Source organism: Sphaeramia orbicularis, chromosome 22, assembly GCF_902148855.1.
Source record: "Sphaeramia orbicularis chromosome 22, fSphaOr1.1, whole genome shotgun sequence".
NCBI lineage: Eukaryota > Metazoa > Chordata > Actinopteri > Kurtiformes > Apogonidae > Sphaeramia > Sphaeramia orbicularis.
The window spans coordinates 25,542,218-25,562,699 of record NC_043978.1 but is presented as its reverse complement, the minus strand read 5'-3'; the positions used below and the strand labels follow the sequence as shown (position 1 = coordinate 25,562,699).

General features: G+C 34.0%; 1 protein-coding gene across 1 annotated transcript in view; it reads right to left on the bottom strand.

Moving 5' to 3' along the window:
• The window catches only part of begain (brain-enriched guanylate kinase-associated), a 152,831-nt gene that overhangs the window by 63,854 nt on the left and 68,495 nt on the right, over window positions 1-20,482 (bottom strand). Inside the window, exon 4 of the mRNA XM_030126708.1 lies at window positions 15,019-15,085. Coding sequence (XP_029982568.1) covers window positions 15,019-15,085 — 67 coding nt within the window. The remainder of the gene's footprint in view (window positions 1-15,018; window positions 15,086-20,482) is intronic.

Below are 20,482 nucleotides of genomic sequence, written 5' to 3'. Positions count from 1 at the left end.
AAACACAAACAAATCAGCCCTTTTTTTTCCTTAGTAATGCAAAAGCCAAGCTAATGGAATATATTTGAAAGCTAGAGGCTGTGAAGAAATGAGAACAGTCTGGTGAAAGGCTGTTGTTCTCTGTACAATCACATCCATTATTGATCAATCACCAGCACACTTCTTAGCTCACATATCATAATGCAATAAACAAGCACTTAAATAAGCAAGTATCTAAAATAAACAAAGTCTAAGACCAGTGTGTGTCATGAATAAGCTCATAAAACAGACCGATGCCACAAACTTTGCAGCACTAAGCTAACACTAAGCTAATCCAACAGTAAAAGTATTAGTTCTCTGCTGCTATAACTCACTGAATGAGAAAAACAAAGAGCAAAAATAAAGGTCGCATTATGAAGCAGTGATCATTCATTTGCTTGTGCTATCGGCTAATTCATTGTTTTGTGTTACGTTGAAATGGTTCCTACTAGAAACAAATGGCCCAGGGTTTAACAGGTTAAGAAATGAGAAACTACTCAATAAATAACTTGTTGCAGCTGAAACATGGTGGCCCCACGTGTTTGCCCATATCAGAATCAAAATCTGAATCCCAATCTATGGAAGTAAATCCGTCTCATCAAAGTCTGAATTATAAAAAGCCATTGAATTTCTAGCACTGATTTCTTTTTTTTTTTTTTGCACTGAAATTAAGTATCTGATTTTTTTTCCTCTGAATTCAACTATGTTCATAAATTTAGAAAAAAAAATTCAGCTGCAAAAAAATTTGGATGCAAAAAATTCAAACGCAAAAAATTCAGACGCAAAAAAAAAAATCAGATCACAGATCTGGCACACCAAGGATAAGCAATTGAGTCTATCTCAAGTCGAGCTGACAGCCGGCCAATCAGGTTACATTAGGTTGGTCAAGTGACACTGATGCAGGAAGACGGTCAGCGCAGATTAGTGATCTAACTTTTTTTGCACCTGAATTTTTTGCATCTGAATTTTTTGCTTTTTTTTTTTTTTTTTGCAAAAAAATTCAGATACTTAATTTCAGTGCAAAAAAAAATTCAGATTCTTAATTTCAGTGCAAAAAAATCAGATACTTAATATCAGTGCAAAAAAAATTCAGATACTTAATTTCAGCGCAAAAAAATTCAGATGCTTAATTTCAGTGCAAAAAAAATCAGATACTTAATTTCAGTGCAAAAAAAAAATCAGATACTTAATTTCAGTGCAAAAAAAATTCCAATACTTAATTTCAGTGCAAAAAAATTCAGATACTTAATTTCAGAGCAAAAAAATTCAGATACTTAATTTCAGCGCAAAAAAAATTCAGATACTTAATTTCAATGCAAAAAAAAAGTCAGATACTTAATTTCAGTGCAAAAAAAATTCTGATACTTAATTTCAGTGCAAAAAAAATCAGATACTAAATTTCAGTGCAAAAAAAAATTCTGATACTTAATTTCAGTGCAAAAAAAAATTCTGATACTTAATTTCAGTGCAAAAAAAATTCAGATTCTTAATTTCAGTGCAAAAAAATCAGATACTTAATATCAGTGCAAAAAAAATTCAGATACTTAATTTCAGCGCAAAAAAATTCAGATGCTTAATTTCAGTGCAAAAAAAAAATCAGATACTTAATTTCAGTGCAAAAAAAAAAATCAGACACTTAATTTCAGTGCAAAAAAAATTCCAATACTTAATTTCAGTGCAAAAAAATTCAGATACTTAATTTCAGAGCAAAAAAATTCAGATACTTAATTTCAGCGCAAAAAAAATTCAGATACTTAATTTCAGTGCAAAAAAAAAGTCAGATACTTAATTTCAGTGCAAAAAAAAATTCTGATACTTAATTTCAGTGCAAAAAAAATCAGATACTTAATTTCAGTGCAAAAAAAAATTCTGATACTTAATTTCAGTGCAAAAAAAAATTCTGATACTTAATTTCAGTGCAAAAAAAATTCAGATTCTTAATTTCAGTGCAAAAAAATCAGATACTTAATATCAGTGCAAAAAAAATTCAGATACTTAATTTCAGCGCAAAAAAATTCAGATGCTTAATTTCAGTGCAAAAAAAAATCAGATACTTAATTTCAGTGCAAAAAAAAAAATCAGATACTTAATTTCAGTGCAAAAAAAATTCCAATTCTTAATTTCAGTGCAAAAAAATTCAGATACTTAATTTCAGAGCAAAAAAATTCAGATACTTAATTTCAGCGCAAAAAAAATTCAGATACTTAATTTCAGTGCAAAAAAAAAAGTCAGATACTTAATTTCAGTGCAAAAAAAAATTCTGATACTTAATTTCAGTGCAAAAAAAATCAGATACTTAATTTCAGTTCCAAAAAAATTCAGATACTTAATTTCAGTGCAAAAAAAAAATCAGATACTTCATTTCAGTGCAAAAAAATTCAATACTAGAAATTCAATAGCTTTTATGATTCAAAATCTGATGAGACAGATTTACTTCCATAAGAATCTCTTTATTGTCATTGTACCATGTACAATGAAACTGAGGCAAAGCTCTCAGGTTCAGTGCAAGAATTTACAGACAGAACAAATATCAGTAAAACAACAAAAAAATATCAGTAAAAGGCACAGTTATTTACATTTAAAAATAAAAAGCATTGCAAACTAAGATATTTGTGAAACATTGAATTTAAGTAGTGCAAATGAAATGAAAGATAAATAATGTGGGATAAATAGTGTGAAGAATAAATAATATGAGATATTCAGATCTCTGATTCTGATTCTGATATGGCCAAACACATGTGTGGCCACTATGGAAACTGCGGACAAACCCACTTGGGACCCTTATATGCAGCCCAGATGTAACCCTTCTGGGGCCCACATGGACATGCTGGCTGATTTACACTGAAAAATGCAAAATACAGAGGGTAATATTATAATAAATGGTGATAAATCACTTAAGAAAGGTTAAATCATATTTTGGACCTGCCATAAAAGTAGCACTGGGTCTTTATGGGTTAATGATCTGCATGTACAAAGTGTCTCCAAAGTGTCTGACAGATAAACTCCAAACCTTTCTAAAAGCCGTCACAGGTGCTGACATTGGCAGATTACAGGCTGATGTTTTTTTGTTTTTTTTTTGTATTAATCCATTCACACAAACAGCTTCATCTGCAGCTCTGTTTATCTACCCACAGATCAAAACGTCGACACTTCCCTCTTCACGCGCGAGCTGAGACAACTTCTCCGGTGTTATCACAACACCGGCTCTGTCAGTTCTTTCCGGTGTTAATCTCTCATGTTGCTCTTTATGAGGTGGTTTCATTCTTCGCTGTTTTTCCGTCGACCTTGCCCGTTCGGCCTCTCAGAACTTTTAATTACGCGTCTGATTTGATTGGAGCTGCCTTTGTCACTGCCTGCCTGCCTCGGCTGTCTTCTACAAAGGAACATATTTCCCTCTTGAAATGCCATTGCATGACATGACATCAAAAGAAATAGCAATCCCAATGAGGCCTGCCTGTATGAAGAAAAAAAAAAAAAAAGAAATCCCATACTGTCTCCTACCATGAAGACCGATTTGCTACACCAAGGCTCTCGGTTAGACAGACAATCCCTTTGAAAAGCCAACAGTTTTCACAATCATTTTCACATGACTAGGATACACTGATGTGTGTGTGCTCGATGTGAGAGGAATGATCCATTATGGGAAGACATTTCAAGACTTCAGCCTGCCATCGTGTGCCAAAGTGTGAGGGATTATTCTGGAACATCACAATTAATAACAGGCCACAAATACTGCCAGACAGGTGCTGTTGTAAATGACTCTTATGAATACTGTATCTCATGTCAAGCTTGATTTATCACAGTTTTCACATCTCACCGCTCTGCCGCCGTGCATGAATACACAGGAAAATCCATCCAGCAAATATCTATTATCTGCCACAAATCAAAACATACGCTACTCCCAAATGTAATGGGTCACTTCATCTAAATTACAAATTACTCAGAGTGGTTTTTCATTCAGGTTTCTATCCGTCCGGATGGTGTAATTTTATTTGTCTGTTTCTGCTTCTGTGAAAGCTCAGATTACATCCAGTGATGGGTTCATTTATTATTTAACATCGATGCTAAGCTTTTATTTATTAGTTGTTTATGTTTAGAATATCTGCACACAGTGGTGACGGTGAGAACGGGGTGACATTTGTGGTTATTAGAAAAATAAACAGTGACTGATGTAGATCACTCTCCTGTCCAGATTGCATCCCTTCTGGTTTCACATTTGTTGTTTTTGTCATGTAATGGATCTGTATTTTTACCCCACCCATGAAGGAGAGGCATGGGGGATTGTTTTTGGTTTGGTTTGTTTGTTTGTTAACACTCTAGCAGCAAAACTATTGGTTGAATTCATCCCAAATTGGGTTTATAGATTGCCAGTGACCCAGAATAGATCTCAGTACATTTTGGAAATAGTAGGTCAAAGTTAGATTTTTTTAAATGAATTTTTAAAATATTTTTTGCCTCCCATTTACTTAAAATTTCATATTTCTAAAAAAACATAAATTTTGTTTCAATTTACTTCAAACTTGGCACATATATAGAGGCAATTGATATGCTGACATCAGCACATGCATAGCAGTGCTGATTTCTCATAGACTGCGAGGGAAGCTCAGCTTCCCCTAAAATTACTCAGATTAAATGGTTAAATATGTACGGTTGTGTTGACATTTCATTGACTACAAATGTGTTAGAACACGTTCATCTCACAGACGAGTTCGTTCAGAATCAGCTTTATCACAAATCATCAGACTCGATGTTGTTCACTTCTCATACATTCCCGTTGCGCTGTTTTCTCATTCGATCTCTGCTCAGTGCATTTGCCCGTAGACGCTCAGCGTCCATGCACTTCAGTGGGACTGAGTGGAACAGTTTTTTTCATTGCCTCAAAACTGGACGGTAATTGGATAAATGCCACCATGTTGTCCTGCCCCCGGACGCTTGGCATCTCTGGGGGTGAATGGAGCTGTGGGCGGAGCTCGGCTGGGCTGGAGGCTAGGCTTCCACGTGCTGATTGGAGGATCAGCCAAAAGGCTGAATCCTGTTTGATTGACAGCTATTTTGAGATCTACTCCTTCACTGACACAGTTCAGTTTAATACCGTCGCACATTCTGCTGTGAAATCAAGAGAGAAACCACTACAAAATTACTTGTTCATTTCTTGCACTGTAAATAAAACACACTCATTGTACTTCCTTGTTTCAATTTTAATTTAATTTCAATTTAGTTGGTACGATAAGGGCACTGACCATTTTCTTAAAAAGGAATGGAGGGCCGAATTTATGTTTAAATAACTTTACTTTTTTTTATGTAAGCTGACAATGAGCTTCCCCTCTCTGAAAGACGAGCAGCCACCACTGATGCATAGACGTGATGACATCAGCTGGATCGATGCCAAAATAAGCTACAATATGTGCAAGGGGCGGAGTTTGTTGTTTCACCCATTATAAGTAAATGGGAGAAGAACAAATATTTTAAAAATTCCCCCAAAAATTGAAACTTTGCCCTATTTTTCCCAAAATGTAATGACATCTGTTCCTTGTCATTGGCAATCTATAAACCACATTTGGTTTGAATTCAACCTATAGTTTTGCTGCTAGAGTGTTAACAAACAAAGAATAAAACCATCACAGTCCCACCACTCCGTTCATCTGACAGAATCTGATCAGTGATTGGTAATTACAGCTGTCAATCACATATTTCTACAGTGCTTAGAGAAAACCTGGGCGTTATAGTCTGAAAACATATGCAATCAGGAGATGCATGAGTGTCATATTTTCTGTGACCACTGGAATTACAGTACAGTGAAGGGTAATTATGGAATTTATGCTCAATGATGCTAAAATAAAAAAATAAATAAAACACCACACACTGCAGCTTTAAGTGAAAATAGCAGTTTTCACATAGAACAGACGTGAAAGTAGAAGGCAGCATGAAAATCCACCAGCCATTAAAATACCTTTTTTTTTTGCAGAAACTGATCAATATTTTAGCAACTGGCTGCTTGTTCCCTAATAGTTTCACACTTTCTTCTGCTATTGCTGCGTTTGCTGTGAAGTGAGGCCCCGTGCATCAAACTTCTGATGAGATTACGATCCGGTGAAATCAAGATACAATAAGTCATAAGGATGGACCTGGTTCTAAAGCCGGCTCATCTTTTGCACTGATTCTAGGCTGATAACTTGTGAAACCAGGGGCCGCCGGGGGTAAAGCACCCAGAGACCTGCAGCCTGATGTGATTGGACAGCTGCTGCGGAGGTGACCAGAATGTCTGATAGCTGTAATAGTTTTCTATGGATGGGTTGCATGGCAGGTAGGACCAATTACTTTGGACATTGATTGCGCTCCCTGTCTTTGATCATGTAATTGCTTGGAGAGAGATGAGAGTGGTTCTGCTGCTAAACAGATGTGTTGAAATCGATTATAGTAGATTTCTCATTTCTTACACAAAAGTCAGAGAAAGACAAAACAAAAGTGCCAAGAGTAAAGGTCATAATCACCCTGACATTACCCAGGATGATGAGACTGTAACTTATGATTACCGTGACAACTATATTTACAAGTATATTTATTGATATTCTGCATCTTGTTTCCCTTTCTGACTCCAATCTGCCTTTTTTTGTAGTTTTTTTTTCCCCTTCAGTAGAGGTCAAATCTCTGCAAATAACTGATACAAGGATTGATTCATGGCAAATCAGTGTGTGCAGATACACCACATACACAGATCACATTACATTCATTGACATTTTTGTCCGAAGCAATTAACCAGAACATGTGAACGCACGTGGCAGTGAAATGCATTCAAACACGCGCCCTCATGTATTCATCAGGGATGTGAGATTCACTGACTCACATCAATGCATCAGCATAAAAGTACAAGATGTAAAGGCCCCGATAAAAACCGGATACAAAGGTTTGTGGAATAAAAATCAGGATGCATTGTTAAAACCTCTTGGCTGAAATCACTGGTTCCTGTTTGAACCAAATGCAAATGCTGTGTTTGTAATGCTCGTCCTGCACAATCTATCCATAACTGAGTCCTTTGTGGTACTAAAATTAACCCTCAAAGACCCAAACAGCTACCGGCATCCAAAAGCATCTACTGATATGACATGTGTAATCACTTTTCCACTAATCCTATCAATACACTGAAATAGATCAGCTAAGATGCAGTTTCTTAGCAGTATCAGATATGACACATTTGGACGTTCACAGACACCATCACCTTCTGCAACATTAATTCACTACTAAATCTTCTGTAGTTGGACAAAATGATGGTGGTTATTTTTATGTACAGTTAATTAATATATGTTGTGGAAAAAGTCATGTTTTCTTCAGTTTTCTCTGTTTTGATATAATAACTGTTAATTTTTATTATTTTTTTAAACATATATTTATTGTTTTTTAATTCATACAAAACATCAAACACCATGATCATCTTGAACATGGCAGAGAAGAAATAGACAATAACGATACATATATATATATATATATATATATATATATATATATATATATATATATATATATATATATATATATATATATATATATATATATATATATATATATATATATATATATATATATATATAAAGTATAATAAATAAATAAATAAATACATGAAATGAAAATAAATAAAATAAACCGTGCTGAAAGTCTAGAACAGAAAGAACAAATTCAATTACATAATAAATAAAACTTAGGTATACAGTTGAAATAAAACTGTATATGTACATTCCCAATATTATCCCCATTAGTCAGTTATTCACTACCCCTTCAATATCACTATTCTTAATTAATTCTAGTCTCATCTTCTGAATGTTATAGAATTCCGAAGCTCTCTTTCTAACCGTATATGTCAGTTTCTCAAGAATAATCTCATAAATGCCTAATATACAAAACTGTTAAATAGACTCTTTTATGAACATCTACATAATCATCCTGTTCAAGGTTATAATAGATTTGGATTTTTAATTATAGTTTAGTTTTATTTAGTTTTGATTTTTTTCTCTGATTCAGTTAGTTTTAATTAGTTGTAGAGTGGGTTTGCTAGTTTTTATTAGTTTTTTTCTAGATGCTTAGTTTTAGTTTAGTTTTAGCTTTTTCATATCTTTTATCTTCCTTGTTGTCGTATTCAAATAAATCCCAGACAGGACTCTGCTGCTTTCTCCCAACTTTAGCCTCCATGTTTCCAGGTAGAGTGGGGACCAGAAGACGACTCTAAACGACAAGTGACGACAAGTGTCGGACCATGAAGTGCCGTATGGTGCCATTAGCTAAAATTGCTCAAGCAAAATAAATCGATTTCATATCAATCTGACACTGACAAAGATAAAAACAAAGGTAATTTTATTCATAATTTTTTATACGTTTTAGTTTTATAAGCACACAATACAGTTTCAGTTAGTTATCATTTTTTCTTTTAATTATAGTTTTCATTTATGTCAGTTAACGAAAATATTTTTTCAATTCCAGTTTTCATCATTTTGTTAGTTTTCGTTAACCCTGTAAAGCCTGACCCATTAAATCACTGACAGAATATTCCAGTTCTTTGAAACTGGAGCCTTTTTTTTTTTTCAAATATCAATTTCCATGCAAGAGTTTTAATTTTGTATCATATTTGATACATCGGGTCTCAATGCTCAAATATTATTATTTTTTGACCAAACAAAAACATAATCTAACACAAACATATCTAACAAATTGATAATTCCTTTTCAAAACTGCCAAAGTTCTTCCTCCTTCCTCATTAATGACTGTCTTGTAGCGTCACTGGAAAGGCCTCTGGTGGATTATCTGTGTATCATGTATCTAATTGTATGCATCAGGTTTTTCCAGAAAAAAAAACAAAACACACTGATCACACTGATCTTGTAGAGGGCTTCAAAAGTCATGTATCAGATATGATACAATTGGCATTATAGGGTTAACGATATTAACCTTAGTCTTGTTCACTCACAAATGCAAAATTCAGAGGATAATATTCTAATAAATGGTGATAAATTACTTTGTAAAGATTGAATGTGGAGAAAAATGCATATGGAAGTTGCTACAAACCTAGTTGTAGGCTTTAAGGGTTCATCACAAGTGTGTTTGTTAATGTAACCATAACAACGATCATTATAACTTCAATATTTTAGTCCTAACCACAGCCTTTTCTTCAGTTATTTTTGAGTCTAAACCAAACGTTGTCAGTGACATTATCACATTTAATTAAATGCAACAGTTAAATTATTATTTTTTTCTTTGTCAGAGGCATTTTATATCTGTATATTTCACACAGCTTTCGAAATAATTATTATACAACGGTGTTAAAGCATTGAAAAGTGACATTTGTCATAAATGGAGTTTTATGTGCAAATGGGAAGCAAAAACACAGATTCCACAATAACAAGTAAATTAAGAAAATTAGATCATGAAAAGAAAATATTACATTAAAGGGCTATTATATCAAATTTCTGCAGACAATCACAGGTCAGGAAGCTGTTGTCATTTTAGGAGTGATCAGCAATTAACCTCTTTTTTTTTTTTTTTTAATGCGGGAGGACATGTTGAGTTTAAAAATGTGACCAATAGTTTTATATTTACCAGTAGAGTGGTTTCTCTTTTCTCAGGTTTCTCACCTCTATTGCTGTCTGACCAACGTCTTATGTGAGAACAGACAAAGCAAGTTATAAAAGTTTATGTGGAGACAGAACAGACGGACTGCTTTAAGGCGAGGTCTGCGTTTATTACCATAAAAGGGCATTTTTAGTTAATTTCTGATTTAGTCTCCGTTAATAATGAACCAAAGAAACAAAATCAAAGCATCTATACACACTGAACTGCATAACACCATATTTTTTTGCATTGCATCATATTGTGTTGCATCACATTTTGCTGAATCCAGTCTTATTGAATGCTACTGCATTGCGATGGGGTGAATCATGTTGTATCCCATCGGTAGGTGTCTCAAATATTTATATGTAATACATCAGATTTTTTTTGTTGTGCTTTGAGATGTATATTGCATAAGCATCAGTGGCATAGATGCACATACAATATGCATGTATGCCAACATATGTACTGTGTGTTAGAACTGAAATGCTTCTGGGTGTCCAGGGAGGCTTTGTTTACTGCAGATAAACGGTACAAGGAGAGCAGAGCATCTTCGATTCATGGTAGAAAACGAGCATCTGCGCGAAGGATTATCTTTTTGGAAGTCAATAAACATGCAGGAAAAAAAGCAATAGTTCACACTAAGTATCACTAATGATGAGATCAAACTATAGACAAAAACTGATGGAGATGACACAGTTAGGATGTTATTAAAAGAACATTAAAGCACAGGTAATTCTGATGTCAGGTTACAACAGAGAATATATTTATGCAACCACTACAGTGAATCTATTTCAGTTACTTCAAGCCATTTAATTGCCAGAAGCTATTTCCTAATGTGACTGGCTGTGTTCTCGCAAAACTTTTTTCATTTGCATTTCACTGTCTGAATATCTAATGAATTGTCTAGAGTACAAAGTGCAGAAAGCAACAAAAAAAGATCTGCCAGAACAACAACTTTTTCTTGGCTTTTATTTATTAAAAATGAAGAAGAAAAAGAAGGAGGAGAAGAAGAAGGAGAAGGAGAGAAGAAGAAGAAAAAGAAGAAGAAGAAGAAGAAGAAGGAAAAGAAGAAAAGAAGAAGAGAAGAAGAAAGGAGAAGGGAAAAAAGAAAAAGAAAAGAGGAGAAAGAAGGAAGAAGAAAAGAAGAAAAAAAAGAAGAAGAAGGAAGAAAAGAAGAGAAGAAGAAGAAGAAAGAAGAAAAAAAAAGAAGAAGAAAAAAAAAAGGGAAAGAAGGAAGAAAAAGAAGAAAAAGAGAAAAAGAAGAGAGAAGAAAAAGAAGAAGAAAAAAAAAGAAGAAAAAGAAAAAAAAAAAAAAGAAAAAAGAAGAAGAAGAAGAAAAAAGAAGAAAAGAAGAAGAAAAGAAGAGGAAGAAGAAGGAGAAGAAAAAGAAGAAGAAAAAGAAGAAGAAGGAGAAGAAGAAGAAGAAGAAAAAGAAGAAGGAGAAGGAGAAGAAGGAGAAGAAGAAGAAGAAGAAGAAGAAGAAAAAGAAGAACAAAGTACACTGTACGACTGGATAAATTGAGTTTACTTAAAAAATTTCAGGAAACCATTTGGTTTAAAAAATGTAAGTCATGAATAATGAGAACTTGAGTTTATTAAACTTAAATGCTTGATGTGAATGGAATACTATTTTAAGTACAACACACTAAATGCCAAGTTAATTTAACTTAAAATGTGTTGCAATGTCAATTGCTTTATATAATCATTAGACTTAACATCATCAGTTCATTATACTCATTTCCAAGTTGACTTAAATTAAAAACTTTTGAAATATTAATTGCTTTATACAATTATTCAACTTAATATATTGTAGCACAGATGGAAGGTGAACAGGAAGTTAACTCTACACAATTTGCCAATACAGGACGTGTTTTTAATTTGGCAAGGCTTAAAGATTTAAATAAATCATAAACAATTAAAGATGAACACAAAAGCCATTGTTCTTCCTATGGCTCTCACTCATGGTGCAGCTCTACAAAACTACAAAAACAAACACAAAAAGGCCAATAAACACTGCCATACACACATTCAGTCCAAATTAACACAAACACCACAACCCCGCTGAACCCCTGCACAGAAAAACCACACATTTTCAACAACATGCCCAATACCCACGATGCAATGCGGAGATAAAAAGGTGTGGTGATGACTAAAACTGAGTGATTTAAATCCATTTAACTTAAACTTTTTCGTTCTTTTGACTATGTCTACAAATTAGTAGAATATTCTTAACATTTCATAGTAATGCAATAAAACGAAAGTCATTTAAGTACATTGTAATGAAAGCATTTTAGTAAATACAAAGTCTGGGCTTACAGTGTTAGTCCAATCAAGTAAAGAAAGAAGACAGATTTCATAGAGAAGCTGAGTAACTGAAGCTGTAAGTGGTGGTTTCCTAGTAACCATGGGTTTAGCAGAGCCTGCAGGTGGAGCATCAGGTCACAGGCCGTTCACCCTGCTGCGTTTCCAGAGCAGTGTGTTGTTTATAACCACAGCTGAGTTCACCATTCCCTTCACCTTCATACATCTTTTATGAGACTCAGTGAGAGCTCAGTGATACTTTCAGGCTCCATTAGGATTTTGTATTTCTTGCTAATATCAATAAAAACAACCTCAGCGGTCAAGAAATGTCATGTAAATAAGATGCAGATGATTTTATATATTATTTTCATATGGAGACATTGGTTTCATTTTAAAGCAGGAACTTGTACTTTTAAGGGATTTAGCCAAAGTTGAGGGGTTTTATGAAGATGTTTTAAGACCTAGAAGGCTTTTGGGCGGTATACCAACAGCGGCTGGTAATGAAAAAAAAAAAAAAAAAAAAAAATGGACAAAACATATATTCATATCAAAATGGTGGAATTTTTATTAACCCATAAAGACCCTGTGCTATTTTTCTGGTCATTGCCAAATGAAGTTTTGTCTCTATTTAAAACTTATTCATCATCAGTTATATTATCCTCTGTATTTTGGATTTTTCACTGTATATCATGTATTTCCCTACATTTAATTTCCTATATTTAATTGAAACATTCATGAAAAGCCACGGTAAATTCAAAGGTTTTTATACTGAAACAGAAAAAACTAAAGAAAAAATGGAGATTGATAAATAACAGTGAATGGGCACACTTGGTTTATGTTCAGTTAATGATATATTTTACTGGAAAAAGTCACTTTGTCTTAATATAATAACCCTCAACTTTAATTTGAGCTTTTATGAACACCTACATGATCAGTAAATTAAATATAAGAAAATAGCTGATTTTACCTGAAAAAAAAGTGAAATACAAAGGATAATATTATCATAAATAGTGATAAATCAATTAAAGGAGTGATATTTTGCTTTTTTAAATGGAATTATACATTTTAAAACATTTCCCTGTGGTCTACATAAACTGTAAATGCTATACTTGGGTCTGAATTCTTCATTAATTTAACTCCACAGGTCCATCTTCAACCCTATTTCTGAGTAATGACACCAGAAAGGTCATTTTGAGCGCTGGCCCTTTAAATGCAAATGAGCCACTTCAGGCCCTGCCCCCTCCAGGTTGTTGGCTGTGCTGCTCTGTCCCGTTCAACCAACAACTGAACATTTTAGGTAATCGGCTTGAAGTTTGGACATATTTTCAGTATGGACTACAACCGCTGCTGCTGACAAACAATTATGTCGTACTTGGAGAAATGTTCATCAGAAGTCTTGACCTTATATGCGCAAATGTGGTGATGTAACTAGTTATAGACGTAACAAATTAAGCAGGAATTAAAACAAGTTGTAGAAATCCACTAAATTTTTGCCAAAATGAATATAAAGATAGCTTTGCAGCACCTGGAGGGTTCAAATTCAAACTGTATGAACTATTAGGGTCCAAATACACAAATAAATGAACCAAAGACAAATAAAAGTACGATTAGCAAAATATGATCCCTTTAAGTCTAAGAAATAATCTTCAATAACTGTGTTTTCACTCCTTGTAATAATCACAACATGTTTAAACTGACATTTTTCTAATTCTATGGTCCATTATGATCACTCAAGAGCTCAAATTTATTTATTTATTTTTATATTCTTTTTACATCTTTTTATTTTTTGCTCAAAGAATAGAATAGAATAGAATAGAATAGAATAGAATCCACACCAATGAATATAAAGATAGCTTTGCAGCACCTGGATGGTTCAAATTCACACTTTCTGAACTATTAGGGTCCAAATACACAAATAAATGAACCAAAGAATAAAAGTGAGTTTAGCAAAATAAGACCCCTTTAAGAAAGGTCAAATAAAGAGAAAAAAATCATTTGGGAACAGCCATAAATGTCGAACTGGTCTCTATGTGTTGATTGATCATGATCCAAAACCATTCAAAGAAGTCAGAATTTTAACCCGATTTCATCACAAATGTCATCACATGAAACGAGCTAAATGTGAAACTTTTTGGGTTAATTCTCACAGAGGAGTTTGTTAAACAACTGGGATTAAAAATCATAAAACTGTAGAATAGAATAGAATAGAATAGAATAGAAAATCTTGCTTGTGCTTTGCTTTTTGTGAAACCTCATATTGCTACTGTAGTTTTACACTTTTCTAGGGGGCGCTATTGAACCATTTTACCACACCCATACCTATAAATCTAATTTTTTTGCATAATTCTTCATGAATGTGCAAACTTCAGGAGTGTTTAAACTTCTTAAGTTCCTTAAAAATGCAACTGTCTTGGAAGAAGACCAATTTTTGTTTAATTTGTCAAAAATTATCAAAACAAGCCAGGCTTTTTGGATACATTTGTTTAACAGGAAACATTTTCAGCACCACTGGGTTGAAACTGTCAGCACTTAAAACTAGGGGTGTAAGAAAATATCGGTTCTGCAGTATATCGCGATATTTCATTTCACAAGACTGTACCGATATTAAAAAGTACTGTATCGATATTTTTACATATTTATTCAAATGCAGATATTGTGGAGGTTCATTTTTGTTTTTTGTTTATATTTTATTTATTATTACTTAACACTCTTATTAAATAATGTTAGTTCCTTTGTTGGGATTGCACACAAATAATGTTATGATGTCAGTTATGAACTAATAGAATATGAACATTTGAGCAGGATCTTAAACTGTAATGTCTGTAAAACATAATTTAAGTTTTAACACAGGAACATTTTGTGATATAGCATTAGATCCTGTTGCGATCAACTAAAATGTGTTTAGTATTTGTGCATATTTTTGGTGTAATTCAATTCTTTAAGGAAATAATCGTTTAAAAAAGACCAAAAAAAACAAAAAATCCCCTTTCTAACAGTATCATGATATATCGTAATATATCGTATCGTGATCCTAGTATTGTGATTTGTATCGTATCGCCAGATTCTTGCCAATACACAGCCCTACTTCAAACTGGACTCTCTTACCGTCCGGTGCATCTTGTCCTCCAAATCCTGGTTGATCCTCTGAAGAGCTGCATAACTACTTTGGATCCTGAAAGAAAAGCAAAGATTTGTGGCCTTTGGTAAGTGCACATCACAAGGTAAAACGACGTACCGTTCATAAGCATCAGTTATCTCCTCATAAATTTAGAGGCATAAATAAATATATAATTAGATCAGGGTGCTGTCTGAGAATCTCAGAGGGGATTTGCAGGATATTTTTAGTACAGTCAGATTTGAAGATCACTGAGGATTTAAATCTGCTGAGATAAAACACAGAAAAAAAAATGGCTAATGATACATTTAAAGAGTCTCAGCTGGAGTTACCGAGTAAAAGATATGATGTTATGTGATGATAAAACATGCTCAATTCCTGAATATTTTATCTCTGTGTCGTCAGAGAACGTGCACAGAAAGACCTCTGACACCGACTCAGTAGCTGAGAACATCTGCCGCACTTTATTCATGTATTCCTTATTATCATCTCCACATTTTCCATTTTACTTCTGGGTTTTTTTATTACTTCCTTCTAATTTTACTCATTGACTCATCAACTTTAAGGTAATTAATACATGAACAGGACTGCACCTTTCTGATCATCACTCTTATTTTATCGTTAAAACTCTCAGTTCATGACCAAATTCTTACATTAGAGCTTTAAAAGAGAGTTGATAAACCAGCATTTATGGCTCCATTAACTAAACAGATGAACAGTGGACACACAAACACATGTCAGGAAGAAAATATTAAATAGGTGTTAAGCCTTAATATTATCATCATTCTAATACATGTCAGTAAATAGATAATAAGAGCCTTTATAAGTTGTGGCTACCCGATCCATACCTGGAAATCGGATCAGTTCCCCTGCATGTGCGACATACAGAGAAACACATCTACATCCTGTCACGTGTTTTCTTTTTCATGCGCTATTCACGACAGTTTGACAATATTTCAGTTTTTTGTGAGTGGAAATTCTGCAAAACTAAGAATATGTGGACAATATCTAGAAAACTAAACCAACACATTCATATTTTTATGTACTAACAGCTACAGCGTTTCCTTTAAAGACATATCTTGATGTAGTTTTGTAATTCATTAGTAATGTTTTCAAACCATCATAACTCTTTAGTATCTGTGTAAATCAGACTCACTGCAGGAACTGGACTTACAGCTGATGAACTTCTAAGGCACAGGTGTCAAACGTACAGCTCACGGGCCAAAACCAGCCCACCAAGGGGTCAAAAAAAACTGCAAAACTGCAACGGAAAGACCTTTTTCCACAACTAAAGTAATGTGAATAAAAAATTTTTAAAAAAAAGGATTTTGATGGATGTTACCACAAACGAAGAAGAAGAGTTTTAAAAGACACATGTCGTGGTATGTGTGGACATACCAGGAAACCAAATATTTTTTTAATTTAGTACGAGATAGAAGGGTAATATATTATAATGATTATGAATATATCTGTAAACCAACACCGTATTTATGTTCATCATCATGTTTATGGAATGACTTCTCGTGTCATCTCGCGATAATAAATAAACAAATCATCGAATTTTTGATTTAATTGAAAAACCGACATTACGCACTTCTTTTTTTTTGACATTTGGTAGATATTGGTAAAGTTTTGTTCATATGCCCAATGGAAAACCCACGACTACTTACAGGGTGGGGAAGCAAAATTTACAATATTTTGAGGCAGGGATTGAAAGACAGTGTATGACCAGTTAGTTTATTGAAAGTCATGAGAATTTATTTGCCACAAGAAAATTTACATAATAGAAAATGTTTTTATTCTATGTGTCCTTCTTTCTCAATAACTGCCTTCACACGCTTCCTGAAACTTGCGCAAGTGTTCCTCAAATGTTCGGGTTCCTAATAGTTTTGCTCATAGTCATTCTCTTCTTTACATTATAAACAGTCTTTATGGACACTCCAACTATTTTTGAAATCTCCTTTGGTGTGACGAGTGCATTCAGCAAATCACACACTCTTTGACGTTTGCTTTCCAGATTACTCATATGGGCAAAAGTTTCTGAAAAGGTATGGATAATAGTGTTAGGTATGATTATGACATCAATATATGTTTGGTTTCAAAACAACTGACGTAGTGCCTGCTGAGAAAAAACAAGTAAATGTTCATTGTAAATTTTGCTTCCCCACCCTGTATATTGTTTAGTTGCTCTTTACATTTATTATCTCTTTCATTGTAATATGATGTTTTCAGTAGTCGCTTTTCTATTGGACATCTACGCAAACCTTTACCGATATTTACTAAATGTCGAAAAAACAGAAGTGAGTAACGTCGTTTTTTCCATTAAATCACAAATGCAATGATTTGTTTATCATTGCGAGATAACACGAGAAGTCATTCCATAAACATGGTGACAAACGTAAATATGGTGTTGATTCACAGATATATTCATTGCTTGTTGTAACGTTGGTCAACATCCGTTTTTTTTAATTCACCTACCTCTAGTTGCGAAAAAAAGGTCTTTCCATTGCAGTTTTGTGTGATATACTATTTGCGCTACGCGCGAAAAACCACCTCTTGCCAACGCAAAAACTTTTAATCGAAAAATTAGACTTTTGGCAAAATTGTCATTTTTCCATTAGGTAAATTTTTATGCGCAAGTTACATTTGCACTATTTGAGGGTCAACGGAAAAGCGACTTTTGTTGTCGTTTTTCATTTCTCTGTCGTTGTTTTTGGTTTGTTTATTTGTTTGATTTTCTCTTTGTTTATGTGTTGTTGTTATTGTTTTTCCGTCCACAATGTCTTGTTAACAATCACTACTAAAAAAAAAAAAAAAGAAAAAAGAAAAGCCACTACTGAGGAATATTAGGATTTTTTTGTGAAAAAGTCCAGTCCACTGCGTAGAAACTAAATCTCTTTCAGCTACAAATTGGAACAGCCTCAGACACAAAGTTCACATGTACACAACTGTAAATTTTCCATATTAACGGATCAGAATTCATTAAAGTGTTGAAGGGTCTTGAAAGTAGAACATGAAAATAACAGTATTGTATGAACAGTATCTTAGCAGCTGGTTCTTCCTTTTCATCACCATCCTGACACTTCCACTATGGCTTTTGTGTTTCCTCATCTATTCTTCATATTTCACTCATTAGCATTGCTCTGTGGTTGACTTCAAGTGCATTAGTAGATGAAGCCGACCGTCCTGATCGTTAACTCGTCGTGTTTTATCCCGTCACCTCTCGGTTCACCATCGCATTTTCACATTAGTCAAAGGCTTAAGAGAGCGCCAATAAACCGGCATTTACGGCTCCATTAACCAAACATATGTATAGAGAGTGGGAGGCGGACACAAAAAGCAGAGACGAATCATAAAACACGTATTTAAAAGAGAACGGAGGAAGGCAGAGTGCTTTACTAACTGATGAAGGACAGACATGTGTAGTAAAAACCTGCTATTATAAACCAGGCTGTCAGTCATTTGTGATGAGCTTAAAGAGGAGAGGCTGTTTCGGAGCCAGTGCTCATGTCTCCAACAAGCTGTACCGATCAATCAGATGGTTCAAATGAGGCTGGGGGTAGCGGCTGAGTGGCTGCAGTCATAACAAAAATAAATGGGATTTGTTCGCAGCCTGGGAGGATCTGTAACAGACAACAAGTCCTTTGGGCACATAGTCACTGCACGCTGTCCAAGGAGTTTTATTCTTTCCCAGAGACAAGTTTTAAGGAAGAATTTCAAGTTCCAGTAAAGAGCTTATTTATCATACTTATTTATACCATTTCTGCAGAGAACACGCTGTTCTGTCTGACCAGAAGGTGTGTGCTATTTGCAGATAATCTCATTGGTCTGAGGCTTTCATCAACCTGTTCCATTAAAAGGCTTCACTGCATGGAAGGCAGGCTCTTCATTTCTGTTTGTTAAGACACTAAATTAAGAATAGTTCACAGTTGCCGGAGATAGTGTCAAAAACTTGTTTATTTTTCTATGTAGTATGAAACATGCTGTGCCTGGCTGGCAAGCGGCCATTCATGGCATGATGTATGAAGTCGCACGGATGACAAATATCCACTCAGGGGAGATACTATTTTTCAGTAACAGCACGGAATAGTGTGGATTTATTCTGTCTCACAATAAACTGCATATGCTTTGCCAGTTTTATGAAATAGGTGAATTGAACAGTGGCAGAGCCTTGTATTTTTCTCATGTTTTAACCCTTTCATTCATAGTGGTCACTTCAGTGGACAGTTATTCTACAGCTGTTCTCTTGTATTTTCATGGATTTGTTGTTTTAGTTCCATATCAGCCAACACAGTGGACGCTTATGCACCATCCCATACACTGTAATTCATCCCATTACTGTAACTTTCCTGTTTTTGATAAACCTGACCTGCAGTGACATATTTGAGTATAAATCAATTGCTAATTGTTATTTGACTGTAGTTAACCCTGGTATCCCTTCCAGCAAGGCCCTCACTAAGCACCAAGTGTGCCTTTTTTGCACACTTGTGGAATAATGTCAAAAAAAATGTTCCTACAGTTTGTTTTTAATTCTTTTACACTTTTTTCTATTTCATCAACTTGAGGCGTAAATAAAAATACCAAATACTCAATAACTGTCACATTTTTTAACCCTTTAAATGCTGTGTTTGTAATGTAAACAAGCCATTTTTTTTGCATGCAAAAAACACAAAAAATTAATTTTTTTTCAATATACTGTCATTAAAAGTGAAAGTGTCATTTTTCCATTAGGTAAATTTTTATGCTCAAGTTATATTTGCGCAATTTGAGGGTCAGTGGAAAAGTGACTGATGTGTATTAATGACAATAATGAGTACAAACTACTATTTAACTCAGAGAGCGCTGTTTGCATTTAGACTCATCTTAGAAAGTCAATTATAGCACAAAATTAACCCCATTTCAACTGTCTGATTGATTGATAACTTGATGCCATTATGGTTGAATAATTGTTATTCTGTTTTATTGTTCATTGTGTATCATGTGTGTTTCATATAGTTTTGACTTTGTGTGGCTGCTACCTTGGCCAGGTCTCCCATGCAAAAGCGGTTTCTAATCTCAATGGGACTTACTGGTTAAATAAATTATAATAATAATAATAATAACAATAATAATAAAAAACATCTCAAGTGGCAAATTAGTTAAATTAGACAGATCAATTTTGTTGATTGTCCACATTCATTCATCTCAATATGGAGTCTTATCTATTATCGCCTATAACATTTAACCCATTAAGACCCAAACAACCACTGGTGATCAAAATCATCTACCAATATAAAATGTTTAATAACTTCTCATCCATTAATTTTATCAATACATGTACATAATTGGCGTAAAATACAGTTTGTCATCTTTTAATGGTCATCAGATATGACCCATTTGGATGTTCAGAGGCTCCGTAGTTACCATGGGAACACTGTCATCTTCTACAACATTGATTCACCAGTAAAACCCATG